The sequence below is a fragment of the Chiloscyllium punctatum genome, chromosome 37 (assembly GCF_047496795.1).
Source record: "Chiloscyllium punctatum isolate Juve2018m chromosome 37, sChiPun1.3, whole genome shotgun sequence".
Taxonomy (NCBI): Eukaryota; Metazoa; Chordata; class Chondrichthyes; order Orectolobiformes; family Hemiscylliidae; genus Chiloscyllium; species Chiloscyllium punctatum.
This window is the reverse complement of record NC_092775.1, coordinates 33799173-33818255: the sequence shown is the minus strand read 5'-3', so window position 1 is coordinate 33818255 and position 19083 is coordinate 33799173. Positions and strand designations below refer to the sequence as shown.

The window sequence follows — 19083 nt, the reverse complement described above, 5'->3', positions numbered from 1 at the left end:
TTTCTTATCTCAAAACCAGGCAGCTTTTGATTCTTCTATTTGGATCTTCCTGTGTCTTTTCTTTTTCTTAGGGATTCCTGCTTCACAGGTTACTGATCAGTAAAGGTACTTTTAAGAGAGCTATTTTTTAATGCAGTTTTTACATGTTGGTAGCTGGGCAGTTCTCTCCTAATTGTTCAATTTTCCCCCGGTCTTCTACACCAGAGCATCAAATTGTGCATTGGCTTTTAAGATTGTCAATACATTCAGTTCAAACTTGATTGGAAATTGGTATTTTTTCAGGGTATAATTTAAACTGATTGGCCTAATTCAAATCTGTTTCTTGTCATTTCCAAGCAACCAGCTACCCCAGTAGCTGGAGCACATGTTACATTGTGAATTATTGAGAACACTTGGTTGCTGTCACTGCTAGCTTTTAACTCTCTTAATAACAAAGCATTAATGTTAAGTAAATTTTGCAACTCTATAAATGTGTTCTATTTAACCTCTGTGCAATATTACAATTATTAGATTAGATTAGATTACTTACGGTGTGGAAACAGGCCCTTCGGCCCAACAAGTCCACACTGCCCTGCCAAAGTGCAACCCACCCATACCCCTATATTTACCCCTTATCTAACACTATGGGCAATTTAGCATGGCCAATTCACCTGACCTGCACATCTTTGGACTGTGGGAGGAAACTGGAGCACCCGGAGGAAACCCACGCAGATACGGGGAGAATGTGCAAACTCCACACAGTCAGTCACATAATTTGATTCACTTTTCAAAACTGTAAATATTATACAACTTATTAGATCAACAGGATTGTAAGGAAGCTTAAGAGTTTAAATTTCTTGTTTAGGTAGTTTATTTTACTGCAACATGTCCTTACCTGCTTATACTTATACTCCTGATTCGAGGAGCTACGCTGGAAGGAGCCAGGAATGGAATTGAGTACTATATTGGAAGACAATCAGATTTCTCAAAATTGACTGAAGCTGAGGTCAGCATATCAAAATCATCTGTAGATTTCATCTATACTTTTGAAACACGTATATGTTTTGTATTATTTTTCTGTGCAATTTTTGCACATATAACTTGTACACTTCACATTTCAGTCAATCTAATTTACCTTAGTTACATATAGTATACCTTTTGTCTCAGCTACTTATCACCTTTCTTTGTGAACTCTTCTCTGCATTAGCCTGGATTTGTTGCTCATGGTTTTATTACCTATTATGCAATACTTCATACGAAGTGTTAAATTTGATGTTACTAATTGTTTGACCCCAAAGACTGGGGACTGGAGTTTGAAGTTTGATATAGCTTGTGTGTTCAAGTTTGGAAATTTACAGGGAAAATTACAGGAACAAAAACTAAGGTACAAAAAAAAACAAGCAGTATGGAAGAAAGAAATCTGAAGAGGGTCAGCGGACTGAAAGTAAATGGTGCACATGTCTGACTTTACTCATCTATCAGATATTTTCTCATCAACCTGCTCAGGGGTGTTATGACACACCTCTGCAGCAGGTGGAACTTGAACCCAGGTCTCTCTGATTATAAGGTAGGGACATTCACTTTGCACTACAAGACTCTTTTTATTTCCCTGCTGGATATATTTTAATCAAGCTGCTCAAAAGTAATAGTGCATACATCTCAAACAGGTGGGACCTGAACCCAGGCTTTCTGGCTTAGGGGTAGAGATGCTACAGCTGCACCACAACAGCCCTTTTATTTCTCTGCCATCCATTCTATTAAAATCCCATGCAATCACTTCAGTTAAGCAAGTGAGAAGTCAATATTGAAAGCAGAAAGTATCCAGGTTTTCTGTCTTGTGTTTAATACACTGAAAGGCTAAGATGAAGTATCTTACAATTTGCAAAGGCAGTAATGATTAGAAATAGTCCATTCAGAATGAATAAATTCCGCTATTAATCTATTTCTTAATTATGAATTAAAATAATTTGTCTTGATAAACAGGAAAGAGCATGTCTAGGTTGTTTCAATTCTAATTTATCGTATCTTGCATTCATCAGGTTTGGAAAGATGCCGCAACACAAATATTCTATTCTACTGCGGTGGCGCTAGGGGCTATAACTGCACTATCATCTTACAACAGATTCAACAATGATTGTTACAAAGATGCAGTCATTATCTCTTTTGTTAATTGTAGTACAAGTCTGTTTGCTGGATTTGCCATCTTTGCTATCCTTGGGCACATGGCTTATGTTCAGGATAAGTCTGTTCAAGAAATTGTGGAATCAGGTAACTTTTTTGGAATCAATATACTGGATTGGGGTGGGGCAAGGTTTCTGCAAGAATTCCCTAACTGGACCACCATTACTACAGCACAAAAGCTGTGGAACATATTCAACAGTCTCACACAGAATTTTTGCCAGCCAACCACTGAAGTTAACACGTGTATTTGTGTTTGTAACAGTTTTGAAAAAGAAATACATTTAGTAATGAAGGGCTAAAAATACATGGTGTTACAAGGTTTCAACCTACAGAAGCCACCTTTCAAATTTATTTGCAGATCCAAACAAGCCAGGGAGCAGGGATTATTACAATTTGATATCATTCTGATAGCTCATGAACAATCTGTTGCACAACCAGATAAAAGTTTTCTTTGGTTTACATGTCAATGGAGCTTTAGTGGAATGTAAACCCTTTTGGTTTGAAAGCAACTACTGCAGATGCCAAACATACTCAGTGGGTATGTAGTACCAGTTGAGAATAAAGAGAAATAAAGTTCTAACACAAAATCTTATGTTGAAATGTTAACTTTGTTTTTCTGTTCATGAATGCCAGTTGGATTTCTGTCTTTTTCCAGCATTTTTTTTGTTTTACCCTGGTCTGTAATTACCACTGGAAGGGGAACTGATGGGGTAGTGATGTTCCCATTCATATTTTGCCGTGTTATTTTGAGTGATAAAGACTGTGGTTTTGGAAATTGTTGTGAAAAGAGGCTTAGCAAGTTGTGACAATGCATTTTACTTCCTGGTCCCTGACATGCTCTTGTAGCCAGTTTTTAAAGGCTGATTTAGTTAACTTGCTGGTTAGAATCAACCCCCAGGGTATTGACAGTAGGAGACACAATGATGGTAATGACCCACATTCCTGATGAAGGGCTTGTGCCCGCAACAGGGACTCCCCTGCCCCTCGGATACTGCCTGACCTGCTGTGCTTTTCTAGCACCACACTGTTTGACTCTGATCTCAAACATCCGCAGTGCTCACACTCTCCTCCTCAATGGTGGTAATGTCTGTAAATGTCAAGGGAGGTGTCTAATTTCTCATATATTGGAAATGGTCTCTGGCTGTTGAGTGTTGCAAATGTGACTTATCAACTCAAGACTGAATATTGTCAAGAAGAGCTGATTTCTGTTTTAAATAAATAATTGTTTACACCTTTCTGTCTCTTAAGCATTGTTAATGATGCCATATCACTTGTTTATGGTTTAGGTTTTGGTTTGGTTTTTATTGCCTACCCAGATGCACTTGGACTCCTGCCAGTATCATCATTCTGGTCTATAATATTTTTCTTAATGCTTCTCACGCTGGGAATAGACAGTCAGTTTGCAATGATGGGTAAGAAAAATAACATTTCATTTTCATCTACTCCTTTCAATCTTTATGAAAGGAAACTATATAATCCGGTTTTGTGACATTTTTAAAATTTAAATTATCTTTTCGCTGCATGTCTTGTCTTTATTTGTCTTCACGTTAAAATGTATTTTCCACCTATTAAAATTGTCAGACTAAGTTTTATGCAAATGGAAATAGATTGTCTCAGTATTGAACATTATTAGATCTTAAAATCTAAAAGAACAATTGCACAGCATATACTGGGAAATTGGTCAATTTCAGAGACAATTCTGTAAACACATCAATCATAGAAAGATATCTTAAAGCACTTCATATTTATGGGAAACATAACGGCTATGAGAAGAAGCAACAGGGAGTAGAGAATGGGGAGGATTATATTTGAGCAATAAATGAATGCATGGTGAAGAGAAAGTAGAGATTCTTGAAATAAAAGGGAGAAAGAGAACACAGCAGAGGAATCAGGTAATACATTTCCAGTGAACATGAGCTATAAGCATAAATGTCAACATCTTGGAGCACGGGGATTTACGTATAGATGGTGGGGGTCAAAAGCAGAGGAATTCAACATTGAACACACCAACCGCTAAATTCTATTTCAGTGCTTTAATCTGCAAGCACATACTTTCCATTCTGACTTGGAAATATGTCACTGTTCCTTCACTGTTGCTGGGTCAAAATCCTGGAAATTCCTCCCTAAGGGCATGATGAATCATCTTACAGCACATGTTTAAAAATCACACAACATCAGGTTATAATCCAACAGATTTATTTGGAAGTGCAAGCTTTCAGAACGCTGCTCCTTCATCAAGTAACTAGTAGGGCAGGATCATAAGGTAGAATTTATAGCAAAAGATCACAGTGTCATGCAATGAAAACAATATATTGAACAAACCTAGATTGCTGTTAAGTCGAGAATGGGTTGCAGGTTTCGGTTCATTAATATGTAATCCCAGAACTTCTTTTAAGTCACACACTCGAGGTAACTTAAGGTTTTATTTTTAAAAAGTGACATCTCAGCTCAGATAATGTATTAAAGGTGTGAGGTTAGAGTCTGTCCATATCCTAATCTTGAGTCAGACTGGTTCTACTTCTAAAGTATGAATTTATGAAATGTTATATGGATTGGCTCTCTGCATTGACTGCCTGCAGTTTTTGTTGCATTTTGAGCAAAAATAGAATATATCTGCAAATACAATTCTGCAAATGCCAATTTTCCCCATAGACGTGTGTGTTTGTGTGTGTGTGTGTGTGCGCGCGCGTGGTAGTGAATGCACTTGAGAGAGTATGAGCTTGTATGTGTGCATGCTTGGTAGAGTGTGTTTGTGAGTGTGACTGTGTATAAGTCTGTGAGAGGGTGGGTGCATGGGTGTGAGTGTGGGGGTTGTATATGTATGTGTCTGAGAAAGCTTGTGTATGGGACAGCGTCTGCATGAGTGTCTGAGTATGTAAGAATGTGTGTCTATGTGTGCTTGTGTATGTGAGAGTGTATAGTGTAGTGGGGTCACCTGCCATGTGACATGAGACCTTCCTCATAGCTACTGAATTTGGCTATGAGCCCCTGCTCAGCCACTCTGTTGTTGTGAAACCCGAAGTCCGCTTGGAGGATGGCCACCCGAAGATCCAAGGCCCAATGTCCCTGACCGCTGAAGTGTTCCCCGACTGGCAGGGAAGACTCCTGCCTGATGATTGTTGTGCGGTGTCCATTCATCTGTTGTCATAGTGCCTGCTTGGTCTCGCCAATGTACCATGCCTCAGGCATCCTTGCCTGCAGTATATGAGATAGACAATGTTGGCCAAGTCACATGAGTACCTGCTGTGTACATGGTGTGTGGTGTCCCCACGCATCATGATGGTATCCATGTCGGCACTCTGACACATCTTGCAGCGGTTGCTATGACATGGTTGTACAGTGTTGTGGTCGATGTTGTCCTGAAGGCTGGGCAGTGTGCTGCAACAATGGTCTGTTTAAGGTTTGGCGGTTGTTTAAAGGCGAGCGATGGAGGTGTAGGGAAGGTCTTGGTGAGGTGCTCATCCTCACTGATAATGTGTTGCCGGCTGTGAAGAACATAGTGTAGCTTCTCCGCTCCCAGGAAGTACTGGACAACAAAGAGTACTGTATCAGTTGCATCCTGTATCTATCTCCTGAGGAGGTTATTACAGTTTCTCGCTGTGGCACGTCAGAAATGGTGATTGATGAGTTGACCATCGAACCTTATTCTTATGAGGGTATCCTTCAGCACCTCCAGTTGTCCGTCATGTTTCTCCTTGTCTGACAGATCCTGTGTATGTGTAGGGCTTGTCCATAGGGGATGGCTGTCTTAATATGTTTTGGGTGGAAGCTAAAGAAGAGTAACCTTGTGAAGTTACTTGTGGGTTTGCGGTAGAGTGAGTTGCTGAAGAGATGGAGATGCATGTGCCTGAGACAGATGCTAAAGAGTAGTCCATGATAAGTGTGATGGTGGAACGTAACTCATTGGTATCACTGCGCAGTTGTTTCAGTGACTCCATGCCATGGATCTAGAGGAAGAAAATGTCATCAATATACCATAGAATCCCTGAAGTGTGGAAAGAGGCCCTTCGGTCCAACAAGTCCTTACCAACCCTCCGAACAGTAACCCATCCAGACCCATTCCCCCACCCTATTATCCTCTACTTACCCCTGACTAATGCACCTAACCTACACATCCCTGAACACTGTGGACAATTTAACATGATCAATTCACCTAACCTGCACATCTTTGGATTGTGGGAGGAAACCGAAGCACCCAGAGGAAACCCACACAGACATGGGGAGAAAGTGCAAACTCGAAACAGACAGTCACTCGAGGGTGGAATCAAACCTGGGTCCCTGGCACTGTGAGGCAGCAGTGCTAACCACTGAACCTCCGTGCCACCCTGATTTCAGGATATCTGGTGTATAGTGTTGGTGGAGGTCCTGTGCAGTAAAGAAGTCTTGTTCGATCTTCTGCATGAAAATGTTGGCATATTGGGGTGCAAATTTGGTTCCCATGGCTGTTCCGTGTGTCTGGATGAAGAACTGGTTGTCAAAGGTGAAAACGTTGTTGTCGAGGATGAAGCAGATGAGTTGTAGGATGGTGCTCGGAGATTGGTAGTTGTTGATAATGAGCACTGAGGCTGTTGCAGTGATGTCAGCTTCATGGGGGATGCTGGTGTAGAGTGCCGAAACATCCATTGTGACGAGGAATGTTCCTGGGTCGACTGGTCCATGGGTGCTGAATTTCTGTAAGCAATCTGTAGAACAAAGAACAATACAGCGCAGAACAGGCCCTTTGGCCCTCAATGTTACACCAGCCTGTGAACTAAGCCAAGCCCATCCTCCTACACTATTCCATCATCAATCATGTGCTTATTCAAGAATTATTTAGATCTCCCTAATGTGGCTGAGTTAACTACATTGACAGGCAGGACATTCCACGTTCTTACAACTCTTTGAGTAAATAACCTGCCTCTGACATCTGTCTTAAATCTATCACCCCTCAATTTGTAGCTATGCCCCCTTGTACAAGCTGATGTCATCCAAGGAAACAGACTTTCACTGTCTACCCTACAGAACATAGAAACGTACAGCACAGAATAGGCCCTTCGACCCATGATGTTGTGCCGAGGATTAATCCAAATGTAACAAAAAACCTAACATACACACCCCACAACTCACTGCTATCCATGTGCATGACCAGCAGTCGCTTAAATGTCCCTAATGACCCTGCTTCCACCACCACTGCTGGCAAAGCATTCCATGCATTCACAACTTTCTGTGTAAAGAACCTATCTCTGACATCTCCTCCATACCTTCCTCCTAATATCTTAAAACAATGACCCCTTGTGCCAGTCAGTCCTGCCCTGGGGAAAATTCTCTGGCTATTAACTCTGTCCATGCCTCTCATTATCTTGTACACCTCGATCAGGTCACCTCTCTTCTTCCTTCTCTCCAGAGAGAGCTTAGTCCGAGCTTAGTCAACCTATCTTCATAAGACAAGTCGTCCAGTCCAGGCAGCATCCTGGTACCCTATCTAATCTTCTGATCATCTTGTATGTTTCTATCAAATCCCCTCTTTCCAATGAAAACAGACCCAAGTCTCTCAGCCTTTCCTCATAAGTCCTTCCCTCCAGACCAGGCAACAACTTGGTAAATCTCCTCTGCACCTTTTCCAATGCTTCCACATCCTTCCTGTAACAATATTCCAAGTGCAGCTGCACTTGCATTTTGTATAGTTGCCATATAACATTACAGCTCTGGAACTCAATCCCTCTACCAATAGAACCTAACACACCGTATGCCTTCTTAACAGCACTATCAATCTGGATGGCAACTTTTAGGGATCTATGTATGTGGACACCAAGATTCCTCTGCACGTCCACACTGTCAAGAATCTTTCCATCGACCCAGTACTCTGCCTTCCTGTTATTTTTCGCAAAGTGAAGAATACATTTATCTGCATTGAACTCCATTTTCCACCTCTCAGCTCAATTCTGCAGTTTATCCATGTCCCCCTGCAACCTGCAACATTCTTCCACACTGTCCGCTTCTCCATCGACATCAGTGTCATCTGCAAATTTACGTATCCACCTATGCCTGTGTCTAATGTAATTTATAAAAATGACAAACAGCAGTGGTCCCAAAACAGATCCTTGTAACTTACCACTCGTAACTGCACTCCAGGCCGAATATTTTTCATCAGCCACCACTCGCTGCCTTCTTACAGAAAGCCAGTTTCTCATGCAAACTGCTAAATCACCCTCAATCCCATGCCTTTCCATTTTCTCCAACAGCCTACCATGTGGAACCTTATCAAAGGCTTTACTGAAGTCCATGTACACCACATCAACTGCCCTACCCTTATCCACATGCTTGGTTACCTTCTCAAAAAACTCAATGAGGTTTGTGAGACATGATCTGCCCTTGACGAAGCCATGTTGACTATCTGCAATCAAGTTTTTTTTTAGATTAGACTAGATTACTCACAGTGTGGAAACAGGCCCTTGGGCCCAACAAGTCCACACCGCCCCGCCGAAGCGCAACCCACCTACACCCCCACATCTACCCCTTACCGAACACTACGGGCAATTTAGCATGGCCAGTCCACCTGACCTGCACATCTTTGGACTGTGGGAGGAAACCGGAGCACCCGGAGGAAACCCACGCAGACATGGGGAGAACGTGCAAACTCCACACAGTCAGTCGCCTGAGGCGGGAATTGAACCCGGGTCTCTGGCGCTGTGAGGCAGCAGTGCTAACCACTGTGCCACCGTGCCGCCCACAACGTTGTTGTTTGCTAGATGATTATAAATCCTATCTTTTATAATCCTTTCCAAAATGTTTCCTACAACAGACGTAAGGCTCACTGGTCTATAATTACCTGGGTCATCTCTACTGCCCTTCTTGAACAAGGGCACAACATTTACAATCTCCAGTCCTCTAGTACAAACCTGTAGATAATGACAACTCGAAGATCAAAGCCAAAAGCTCTGACACCTCCTCTTTAGCTTCCCAGACAACCTCAGATAAATCCCATCTGGCCCAGGGGACTTGTCTACTTTCACTCCTTCCAGAATTGATAATACCTCTTCCTTACTAGTCTAATATCACCTGTCTCATTCTTCTCCTCTACAATATTCTTCTTTTCCTGAGTGAAAATCGATGAGAAATATTCGTTTAGCACCTCTCTGATCTCCACAGGGTCCACACACAACTTCTCACTTTTGTCTTTGAACTGGCCCTCTTCCTACCCTAGTCATCCTTTTATTCCTCACATACCTATTGAAAGCTTTAGGGTTCTCCTGTATTTCACTTGCTAAAGAGTGCGCATGTCCTCACTTTACTCTTCTTAACTCTCTCTTTAAATCCTTCTAGCTAATCTGTAACTCTCCATCGCCTCAACTGAACCATCTCGTCTCATTGTCACATAAGCTTCCTTCTTCTATTTAACAAGAGTTGCAATTTCTGAGTGCAACATTGAATGCTTGCAAGAAGCTCAACACCATCCAGGACACAACAGCCAGTTAGCTTTCACTGTCCAAGCAGCCATGGGCCCAAAATTGGAAAGAAACACACATCTGGATGCCACCTCTCAGTGAAGCTTCAGCAAAGACTTGCAGGGGAGACTCGCAACAAGACTCATGCCTTAAGACAATGCAGCAACCCAAAAAGACCCAGGAGAAGACCTCCCCTGACCCACCTTTGTGGAAGAGAAACAACCCTTCATTGGAGAGGGAGGAGATTCCAGTGGGGCAGCTCATATATGTTGATTATTATAGGTAATATTGTTTCTCAGGTGAGTAGAACTAAATAGAGCGTAAATATTGTGGGAATGTGGGAAATGCTCACATAGTGTTTTAGTAAGGAATATTTTACTAATAAAATCAAGTTGAACTGCAAATGGAATTCTGTAACCCTTTCTCTCCCTCGCCAACAAGAGCACATGGGTAAAATATTTTTAATACGTAAACTGAAGTAAGTGTCTGAAGCATGGACATCACTTACTCCACCAACTTAGTCGTTCACTGCCTTCACTTTTGATGCCAGTACAGCAGTGTGTACATCCACAAAATCTATTGCAACAAATCACCAAAGTTCCTTCAACAACACTTTCCAGATCTCAAACACCTAGAAGAGAATGGACAGCAGACGTGTGGAAGCACCAACCAAGTTCTTCTCCAAGTTGCAACCATCTTGATTGGCTGATTAATATCTAATTTTAAAAACGATTCTTCCACGGGTCGGAGTGTTACTGTCAAACTAGCGTTTGTTGTCTATCCTTAGTTGCTGTTGAGAAGGTGGTAGTGAGCTGTTTTTTTAAAATGTCTGCAGTCCATATGAAGTAGATAAATCCACAGTGCTGTGAAGTCAAAGTGAAAACTGTTAGTTTAGCAGTCTCCAAAAAAAATACCAGAGTTTGGGAAAATGTCATGACTGGTTTTGAAGAAAACACTAGAAACAGAAAACTGCTAGAGTGGGAAAAAAAGCTACTGGACAGCAAGTAACATACACAACATGCAAGTGCCAGGTAATGACCATCTCTTACAAGAGAGAATCTAACTATAACCCCTTGATGTTCATTAATGAGCAGTGATCATTGAATCCCCACTGTTAACATCCAGGTTGCCATTGACCAGAAACTGAATTGAATTAATCATATTTCAGTGGCAGGCGTGAAGAATGTTCTGCTGAGTAACTTGGCTCCTGACTAACCAATATCTATCCCCATTTACAAGGTACAAGTCATGAATGTGACTGAATACTCTCCACTTACTTGAAAGAATTTTTGAGACTTTGCACCATATAGGGTAAAGCAGCCCATTTGATTGGCACCATACAGACAAACCCCCATTCCCTCTCCGACCAACACACTGTCTGTACTATCCACAAGTCATACCTGACACATAGGAGGATGGTCATAGCTGTTGGAGGTCATTCATCACAGCTCCAGGACATCTCCACAAAAGTTGCTCAGGGTAGTATCCGAGGCCCAACCATCTTCAGCTGCTTCATCAATGACCTTCCCTCTATCATAAGATCAGAAGTGGGGATGTTCACCGATGATTGCACAATGTTCAGACAATTCACGACTCTTCAGACACTGAAGCAGTCTGTGTCCAAATGCAACAAGATCTAGACAATATCCAGGCTTGGGCTGACGAGTGGCAAGTAACATTTGTGCCACACAAATGCTGGGCTATGAACATCTCCAATAAGAGACAATCTAAACACCGCCCCTTGACATTCAATGGTGTTACCATACTGAATCCCCCACTAAAAACATCGTGGGAGTTATCATTGATCAGAAACTCAACTGGATTCACCACATAAATGCAGTGGCTACAAGAGCAGGTCAAAGACTAGGAATACTGTCTTGGTGTCTCACTCACTTGCTGTCTCGCAAAAGCCTGTTCACCACCTACAAGCCACAAGTCAGGAGTGCGATGGAATACTCCCCACTTGTCTGGATGAGTACAGCCCCAACAACAGTCAAGAAGCTCGAAACCAACCAGGACAAAGCAGCCCGCTTGATTGACACTGCATCCATAAGCATCGACTCCATCCACCACCGATGCTCAGTAGCAGCAGTGTGTACCATCTACAAGATGCACTGCAGAGATTTACTAATGATCCTCAGACAGCACCTTCCAAACCCAAGACCACTTCTATCTAGAAGGACAAGGGAACACTACCACCTTCCCCTCCAAGCCACTCACCGTCCTGACTTGGAAATATATCTTGGAATTCCCTCCCTAATGACATTGTGGATCAACCCAAAGTAAGTGGTTCAAGAAGGCAGCTCACCACCACTTTCTCAAGGGCAACTAGGGATGAGCAATAAATGTTGGCCCAGCTAGTAACACCCATATCCCACAAAATGAATTTAAAAATAAAGATGCGCTATAATCATTAATTAAGAGTTCTCAGACAGCGAACCCATGACCACTACTATCTGGAAGAACACAGGAAGCAGGTACATGGGAATACTAACACCTCAAGTTCCCCCTAAACCATTCACGATTCTAACTTGAAAAAATATCACTGTTCCTTCAATGTCGCTGGATCAAAATCCTGGGACTCCTTCCCTAATGGCATTGTACGTCAACCTATAGCACATAGACTGCAGTAGTGCAAGAAGGCGCTCACCACGACTTCTCAAGGGCAACTTGGAGAAGGCAATAAATTCTGGGCCAGCTAGTGATGCCCACAGCTCATGAATGAGTAAAAAAAAACCCTTGTACTTGCTCCGAAAATGTTTAGAAGTTAGAAAAAGTAAAATTCCTGAAACCAAATGGGCCACACAGGCTGAACAAGAAAGTTTTAAGTGTAACAGGATGACCCTTCATTGAGATTTGAATACTTGTAAGGTTGATGCTGAGGGTAAAATTTCATTTCTGATATTTTTACCAAGACCATTTCATGGTGAAAAATAATTTGTTGGTTTTCCTTTTGTGTGTGATGAGCATTGATGTTATCTTGTTGAATGTATATCAGCAACTACTTGTGAAAATGTTCAATGATCGACCATCATGGTTGAACACAGCAAAAATGAAACTTATGGTCTTTCAAGCCAGGCCTCAGTCTTGGACCTGGCTTATCCCAGTTTAATATTAGCTGGGATCCGAACACAACTGGGCAAACTGAAGGCAGCTGATAAGAAATCACAATATGTTAACACAGGCAGAAGAGGCAGCCTCTAGAGACTAAGTGATACAACTCATGCTTGAGTAAGAAAGAAGGAAAAGGAAGTAGCAAAAATATAAATAAAAGTGAAAAGAGCTTGGGGACCCCAACCCATGAAGTTGAAACAAACATCTGAGAGATGATGTGAAGCTTGGAAGCTGCTGGTTTATGTGACTCGAACAGACACACTCAATCATTTACTCAGTCTGATCTTCTTGTGCCCTGACCTCTTTTCCCTGCTCAACACACCAACCTTATGCATCACAAATTCAGCTTCTTTTGATCATTCTGCTACATTGGCATCCCTTTCAGTCAATCCCAGGAGGTATGTGAAATGTACTTTTACCTGTCAAACTCATACTTGAAAGGAAAGTGCCTTTTCAATCCTGCACACTATGAGCAGGAAGCATGACATCAAAAAATGTCAAAAATCGAAAACAGCAAATGTAATTTTGAAATGACAAGTTATACGATGACCACAGTCTGCACATTAGTTATTTTCTGGCAGAGTCCAAAAAAACCTTCCCTTGTTGAGAACCCTTATTGTAAAGAAATGAAAACTGACTACTCTTTATGTTTTGGGGAATGAATTCTGCATTTTGGCAAAGCCGTTCATTCTGTGTTCCAGTTTGCATTGTTTTAGATCATATAGAAAAAGCAGGGAATATAAATACAATCTAGAATATAAATCAACTACTGATATTTGATATTTTGTTTTACCAGAAACAATTACAACAAGTATAACAGATGCGCTGCCTAATTTTATGCAATCAAGATACCTTTCTATGATAATCGTCCTTTGCGTATCATTCTATTTTCTTGGTCTCATATTTGCAACACAGGTATGGGCAACCAATCATTTTAAAATAATGTCATTCTTAAAACCAAAAATGTAATGATCATAAATAATATGTATTAGAACATAATATTTTTAAAGAAGTGAGCCTATTATTCTCCTATTATTGAAACAGTAAGAAATAGGTGGCCTTGACATGTACAATTCTTGAGATTTCACTTGCTGAAATTAAAATAAGTGCAACTAATCAACTAATCAACTAATAAATGCTTTCTTTAGGACTGTTCCATGGTTGATAAACTGTGTAGCTCATACAGAACTCTAACACAAACTGCTCCAGTAAAGGCTGCCATTGTATCTACTGGCCTGGGATGTGAGAAAAACAATCACAGAGGGATAAGATTCTTAATGGCCACTAATTAGCAAGTTGTCCTTGCAATTATAACATTCATATTATTTGTTCAAGCTAATTGATGACAAGTTAAAGCTAGTTAATAATCAACAAACAAGTGCTGAGACCCTATTTGGTGATATGATGCATTGTAGTGGGGAAAAGCAACTAAGAAAGCTTATCACTGACAAGGGCAGGTTTACATTAGACGGAAACATATTAGAATCTGAGGCCGAATGTACCTGACCTCTGAAGTGTTCCCCGACTGGGAGGGAACATCCCTGTCTGGTGATTGTTGCGCCATATCCATTTATCCATTGTCGTAGTGTCTGCTTGATCTCACCAATGTACCATGCCTCGGGTCATCCTTATGTGCAGCATATGAGATAGACAACATTGGCCAAGTCACATGAGTACCTGCCACGCACATGGTGGGTGGTGTCCCCATGTGTTATGGTAATATCCATGTCGACACTGGGACACTTCTCGCAGCAGCTGCTGTGATAGGGTTGCACGGTGTTATGGTCGATGTTGTCCTGAAGGCTGGGCAGTTTGCTGCAAACAATTGTCTGTTTAAGATTGGGGGATTGTTTAAAGGCAAAAAATGGAAGCATAGGAAAGGTCTTGGTGAGGTGCTCATCCTCATCAATAATGTGTTGCAGGCCACAAAGAACGTAGCGTAGTTTCTCCACAAAACACAGGCAAAGGATAAGTGGCAAAGAAGACAGCACACACTGTGAGCATGAATTATATGTTCAGAATGAAGACAAACATCTGCTGTCCCAACACGGCAGAGGGGTTTTTTTTCGCAAACAAAATTAGAAATTATTGGAAAAACTCAGCAGTTATGGCAGCTTCTGTGGAGAGAACTCAGAGTTAATGTTTTGGGTCAAGTGATCCTCCTCAGAGCTGATGGTAGCTGGGGATTATTCAGTTATGAGCCATTTCAAGATGTTTTGGAACTGATGTGGATTCTGCCATTATAATATTCTTCTAATAGTGATCAAATTTTGAGTTTGACTTTATTGACATGCTAATTTGCAACTACACTGGGAAAGTTAGATTGATTCTGGGAAGTTGTAATGGGGGTTTGCTCTCTGCTTCTCTCAGGCATAATCTTCAGCAGTTTAATATAAAACTGGAATCAAGTGGAGGCTGGTGTAATTGCAGTTTGCCTAGCCACTGACTGTGCCACATGTATTTTGGCAATGAGTAACATAGATTAAAATCTGGTTTTGCTGATGAAGAACCTGTGAATAAACTTTATATTCATGGAACAATGCTTGTCAGATGTTTGGTGTTATTTTTCATGATATGTTAATCAGAATCTTCAGGCTGATGACCAGCTTGATATGTCTTCAAAACAAATCTTGGATATCTAGCACCTTCAATGTACAGAAGGGTCTCAAGTTGCATCACAAAATAAGAAACCGAATCAAATGGTGGCATATTAGGTCAGAGAATCAAATGCTTGGTCAAAGAGATGTCTTAATGGAGGAAAATGAAATAAAGAGGCAGAGAATTGTACAGAGCAAAATCCAAAGCTTGGGGTTCAGGTAATTGAAGGCAGAAGCATCAAAGTTGAGTAATTAAACTTAAGATGTGCAAGAGACCAGAATTGGAAGAGCACAGATATTATGAAAGATTGTGGGCCTAAAGGAGGTTACAGGGATAGGGAGGTGAGACCCTGGAGGTGTTTGAAAATAAGGAGGAAAATTAGATCGAACGTAAAATAACTAGACCTGCTTTGAGTTAAGATAAGGACAAGAGAGACTTAGATGCTCTCTGATTTATTATTCATTGTGAGACACCAGCAAGAAATTAGTTGGAATTGTCAAATCCAGAGGTAACTAACATAGCACGAAAGAGGATTTCAGCTGCAAATGTGCTGAGGCAGGGATAAAGTTGGGTTATTTAATGAATTAGAACTGAGCAGTCTCAGTGGTGGCGCCAACATTAGATCAGAAATTTATGATCAAGGCTGTGAACAGAATAGATTAATTTCACATTGTTAACAAGCAGATGGATACACTGGAAGTAAATGGAGTTTGGACCAGAAACCAAATGTTTTCAATTTTCCCAACGTTTAATTGAAGGAAATTGCTGTTGATTGAGTACTGGATATCAGATAAGTAGTCTGATAATTTAGCAACAGTGGAGGAGTTGACAAAGGTAGTGGTGAAAAAGTGTGGGGTGTCATCTACGTGCATGTAAAACTGTCTGTGCCATTCGACAATACATCTGAGGAACACCACAGTCTTTTCTCCCCCCCCCTCCACCCATACCCACAGGGGATATGTTCCAGGGCCTACCGCTGAAACCCGAGACTGCAGATTGGAGTGAACCCATTCATTTAAAAAGGAGATATACCTTCCCAGCAGCCTCCTGGTCCCTGGTTCCGGAATGTTCCCTATAATATATTCCAGCCTTGGTAAACCTTGGGTAACTGAAACTGCAGAAAACAATTGCGCGGATATGAGGTGGGGGGGGAGGGATTGCCCTTTATGTAGATGAAACACAAGAGGCCGCTAAAGATAGGTCCTTAGATGTTCCTTCTGAAGCTCCTCCATGATGCAAACTTGGCCCCTTCTCTTTCTCAATCTATGTATTACATCATGCTAATAAAGTTCAGGGTCTACATACTGCCCTCCCCCAATTCACTAAGGTTTTGATGGGTGAGGGGACACTGGTGGAATGTAGCCTAGCTGCTATCTAACCAGCTGCCCCACCCTGCCATTTAAGTATCGTATCTCTCTGTCACCGTTTTTCCCACGGACGATACCAGCAGGATACTGTAGCAGCCTTTACTGGAGCACTTAATATTGGGCAATGGGGGACCTCTGTGAAAATTTACCTGTGACCATCAGAAGCATCTGCCCCACTACAAGCTCCCACCAGTACATTATTCTATCACCCAACTTCCCTTACTCCTCCTCCCCCTCCTCCAGGCTCAGTCTCAGTCACCAACTCAACTCTCCTCATAAACACCCATACTCACCAACTTGCCGTCCCAGTGACACCCAGACTTACCCTGATCTTGTATGAGAGTATATTTAACTATTAGATGTAACAAGATTTTCTATAAGTGCTGGTTCCATTCTTCTAAAATATTTCTGTTGCTGTGTAAGCTAATCTGTATCAATTTGCTTTCTACCTATTTGCTTATATGACTAATGTGTGGCAGTGCCCATTTACTAGGCAACATTTACAGGGATCAGTTCCAAATCCAATGCATGTTCCCCTGAGGTTAGCTGAAAGAAATGGGCAATTAGAAATTGTTAAATATGCATCCGATATATGAACAGAAAGCTATTGTTATTGTAGATGGCCTAATGTGCTTTCTTCAATTTTTAATGCTAATTTACTGGGGTTAATTATTTATCTAACAACAACATCAGCAATGATTTCTACCCTGGAGTGTTTGTGGGCATGTTTACTTAAAGAGAATGAAAAATATTGATTAAGAGCAGCAATTTGCTCATAGAAAATCAATGAATAATTCCTGCATATTTAAAAGTGGTATGCCAATTCTGTCCATGTCAGACATGTGGCATTTATAGCTGTTGCAACTGAGTAAAGAAAGTGGGTGTCAGTGCCAGTTCCTCTTTATGCAAGTTGTAGCAAATTCCATGTCAGTAAACATTACAGTAAATATAAATTCAGAATAAATTTAAAGTAGAAATGATCTATAATATGGAAAGCTGCTATTATTTTTGAATGATTACCACAGAATGGTTACAGCATTAAGCAGGTCATTTCACCCACTGAGGCCAAGAGCAATTTCGATAGTCCAACTCCCCTTCCTTTCCCTCATAAGTGGTTCTGGTCTCTTTTGAAAATCATGGTTGAATCTGCCTCCAGAGTTGAGAGTGTAGTGATGGAAAAGCACAGCAGGTTAGGCAGCATCCGAGGAGCAGGAGAAACAACGTTTCGGACATAAGTCCTTCATCAGGAATCTGCCTCCAACACAGCTTAAGGCAATGCATTCCCAATCCTAAGATCTGACTGTATAAAATAATTAAGTTGACATTACTTTGGGTTTTTTGCCAGTCACCTTAATACTCCATTTTCTGGTTCTCAGCCAGATCATCAGTAAGAAGCATTTCTCTCCAACTATTCTGGCTAAAGTCTGCAAATGTGTTTCAGTATATTTTTCCCATTTGTTGGTGTTATGGACTAGGCCAGAACCCTCAAAACCTTTCAAGAAAGTAGCTTAGACCCTAACTTGTCAAGTTGTTTTAAGGAGGTGTACAGAGGATATTCTGCTGGTCAAACCACTTAGTTTTAAACAAAACAGATTTTTTTTTCCCTGAGGCAGTATCTGTTAGCTATCATCAAATTGGCACTAAAACCCACCAGGCCAGACTTTTTGGAGCCTGTTTCTTTTACGATCTGTCTGAAAAAAAGGCCAAGGATAATATAACCTTGATAAAGGAACAGCAACATCAATTTCCCCCACCCCCATTAAAAAAATCTTAAATTATTAGTACACTACAATGCCCATATTCATTACATTGATTATAAACATTCAAACATGGACTACTACATTCTGTTTCAGTCTGTTTCACTCCTGCCAACAAACACCTCCATTTCTCATTCAAGTCTTGACAATGCATCAGCAATCACATTTTCTCGTCCTGCCTCATGCGCAATTTTCAAATTGAGTGGCTGTGACCACATGTTCCATCTAAACAGTCTGGCGTTTTTGTCCTTTAATTTCTCCACAAACTTCAATGGCGTATTGTCAGTGTACAAGATTGTTTCAGATACATTGCTGGGAACATAAACATTGAAATATTGAAACGCCAACACCAAGCTCAATATCCCCTTCTCAACTGTTGAATATTTCTGCTGACAAATGTTCAATTTCCTGGAGAAATATCCGATAGGTCTTTTTATGTTCTCATCATTTTCTTGTAAGGACACAACACCGACACCCACATGACTTACATCGATAGCCACCTTGAATGGCTTTGCATAACAAGGTATGGCTAATACCAGACAGTGGTTAACACAGCTTTCAGGCTGTCAAAAGCCTTCTGTCAGTCCACCATCTACTGAAACTTCTTGCCTTTCTTTAGCAATTCAGTGAGTGGAGTAGACACACTGCTAAACTTTGGGAAGA

The 19083-nt window shown here is 41.2% G+C and overlaps 1 protein-coding gene across 1 annotated transcript in view; it reads left to right on the top strand.

Moving 5' to 3' along the window:
- LOC140462775 (sodium- and chloride-dependent neutral and basic amino acid transporter B(0+)-like) overlaps positions 1–19083 on the top strand; it is a 62095-nt gene that overhangs the window by 28503 nt on the left and 14509 nt on the right. The window contains exons 3-6 of the mRNA XM_072556044.1: positions 845–985; positions 2019–2247; positions 3447–3572; positions 13495–13613. Coding sequence (XP_072412145.1) covers positions 845–985; positions 2019–2247; positions 3447–3572; positions 13495–13613 — 615 coding nt within the window. The remainder of the gene's footprint in view (positions 1–844; positions 986–2018; positions 2248–3446; positions 3573–13494; positions 13614–19083) is intronic.